The sequence below is a fragment of the Coffea eugenioides genome, unplaced genomic scaffold (genome assembly GCF_003713205.1).
Source record: "Coffea eugenioides isolate CCC68of unplaced genomic scaffold, Ceug_1.0 ScVebR1_1192;HRSCAF=2006, whole genome shotgun sequence".
NCBI classification, from domain to species: Eukaryota; Viridiplantae; Streptophyta; class Magnoliopsida; order Gentianales; family Rubiaceae; genus Coffea; species Coffea eugenioides.
The window spans coordinates 71,271-73,797 of record NW_020861577.1 but is presented as its reverse complement, the minus strand read 5'-3'; the positions used below and the strand labels follow the sequence as shown (position 1 = coordinate 73,797).

The 2,527-nt window shown below is 37.4% G+C and overlaps 1 protein-coding gene across 1 annotated transcript; it reads right to left on the bottom strand.

The window, feature by feature from the left end:
• Positions 1–1,769: 1,769 nt before the first annotated feature.
• LOC113755096 (protein FON2 SPARE1-like) lies at positions 1,770–2,120 on the bottom strand. The gene has a single exon (XM_027299165.1). It carries the CDS (start codon positions 2,118–2,120, stop codon positions 1,770–1,772), a length of 351 nt encoding a protein of 116 aa, XP_027154966.1.
• Between the last annotated feature and the right edge of the window lie 407 nt (positions 2,121–2,527).

Genomic DNA, 2,527 nt, shown 5'->3' with positions numbered 1-2,527 from the left:
AACCAATTGATCAATGGAGTTTGAAAAGAGATTCATCAAAGCCATAGGAATACCATAAATGACTTTCTTCTTTTCAGCATCAGCCAATCATGCCAAAGGTCATCATTCGAAATAAAACCGGCAAGCTGGTGCGATGGCAAGCATGCTTCTCAAGTTCAGTCGCACCAAGAGATTCTGATTGTATTCCCGACCACTCTCGTGCAAAAATTGATTGAACCTGGCGAAAAAAACCAAGTACCCGGCGAGGAATATATATCTAGCAAGCCCGCGGAGGTACACGAACCTACCCTACCAGAAGTTTAACGTGCTCATTGAAAACTATTTCACCAGGGACTTTGAAATTCAAGCTTGCATCTGGGCAGAAGATCTAAAGAACGCAGAAGAAATTGTATTGACCTGTCCTAGAGGAAAGGTACTCTCCTGCAAGAAAGAAAGACGTGGTTGTTTCCCATAAGTCCAAATTAGCCAGATAGAAATCCTCGATAGAATGTTAGTTTCTGTGGTATTTCAAGGATTATAGTTGAGTATGCTTTGGCATGCAGGTGGTTTTCAAGTCCTTGGAAGTAAAATTATGGAGCAAATGGGACTACCCAACATATGGTCATGCGCCAGATTTTTATGTTGTTATATTTCTCCATCCCCAACAATTTTCATGGGAATTTTTGTCTAGGCAAAAGTTTGCTTGTTCTATAATTGATTTAACTTTTACTGGTAATATGTTCTATTGCCGTGAAAAAGGAATCACCCTCCAAGCAGTCATCACAGCAACTGATTAACAAAATCAAAGTAAACTTGCTTTTTCAGATTGATCAACCATTCAAGCCCTGCTTAATAAATAAAACAGGGAATAAAATTAAAAGAAGGTAGGTTTGCATATTTGGTTAAACTTCTCAAATTAATTGCTTAGATCAGACACTAGTTTCCTTTTCTTAACTTAATTTGGAAAAGCATTTGACGCCAATTTCCCCCTTTTTTTTTCCCAATTTGTTTGGTTTAGAGTTTTGCCACCACCCGACAGAGTCTATCAAGATTCAAGAGGGGGAAATAATGTACCTTGTAGTCAACTCACGTACCACCAGTTTTTGACAAATGTGCAATTTGTTAAAGCATTTGCTCCATTATTCTTAACCTTGACTACGGCTTAATTAATTTAATGGTTTGGCTAACTAGTACCTCAAGGCAGAGGTCTTAGGCATTAATTATTATTATTATTATTATTTTTTTTTTGCAAATGAGAAGGTATTTAAATAAAAGGAGTGCAATAAATTTGAATCTGTACATTCACATAATAAGTTAATTGTAATGTATGTGTTTAAAACGAGTATGCATGAAGCATCAATTAAATAAATGTTTAATTATTTGTGCAGAAAGTTCAAACTATTATTATTATTTTTAGCTTCCCGTGACAAGACGTGCCGTCGCAACTAAACACTGCATGTAGTTTCCCGAATCTAATGCACATAATAAGTAAAGTGACAATCACACACGCGGATTAATTAAGTAATCAATCTGCATTGAATATATCAGATTGCATCTAAATAAACTATCCCGGAGAACATGTATGAATTTCTTCACATAATCACTAAAAAGATGTAGAGAGTTAAAGTAATTATCCAAATTAGTGACTCAACATCTAATGATTCGATGTGAACATCAGGTTGATAAATACTATGTCTGAGATAGTAATACTACAATTCAATGAAGAAAATCAACAATATTCAGCACCCTTTTGCTCGGTGAAAAACAACAAAAAGGAAACAGTGACAAGCTCAATGGTGTAGTGGATTGGGACCAGTTGGAACAAGACGTTTATCAATACCATAAAGTGGATCGAGCCCGCTTCCATCATCAGGCGGCTCACGCTCGACCGCAATATGTCTATGATGATGATCACGGCGGTGGTGGTGGTGGCGGTGGTGATGATGAAGAAATGGGGTGAAGTCGAACTTGCTTGGCGCCATTGCTTTCCTGTTGTAGTGAGAGGTAGAAAATTGATGCATCTTTCCACTCTGTAGCCTGATAAAACTGGTGCTACTAGCCTCCCAACCGTGGAAAAGTAACAAGAGAAAATAGAGCCAAAGAATGATCATCAAGAAATGTCCAATATTCTTCAAAGACATGTTACTGAAAGAAGAAAAACAAGAGTTGAGAGGGATATTATAGAACAAGCATGGAAGATATGGAATTAAAGGAATATATGACTTTGTTCTTGTAGTTAAGGTAGCCTAAAAAGCTCAACAAGATGACATATTGAATATTGTTGTAGACTAGCATGAAAATGATGATGCTGAAGATTGCTTCCATAAGACTCACATTTGCACTTTCGTTGATTTAATTCAAGCTGGAGAGAGAGAGGGGTTAAGGGGTAGGGGGAGGGGAGTTGAAGGAATGTGAGTCCAAATGCTGCGGAGAGGAGCAAATTGTCGACCATTTCTCCAATGAAATCATGCTTTCCGTTCAAGAAATGTAGGTGAATCAAGGCTTATAGTCAAACATTGAATTATATATATGCATGGGGAATGGGGAT

Coding starts and splice junctions, on each gene's coding strand:
- LOC113755096 (XM_027299165.1), bottom strand. CDS start 2,120: ATGTCTTTGAAGAATATTGGACATTTCTTGATGATCATTCTTTGGCTC.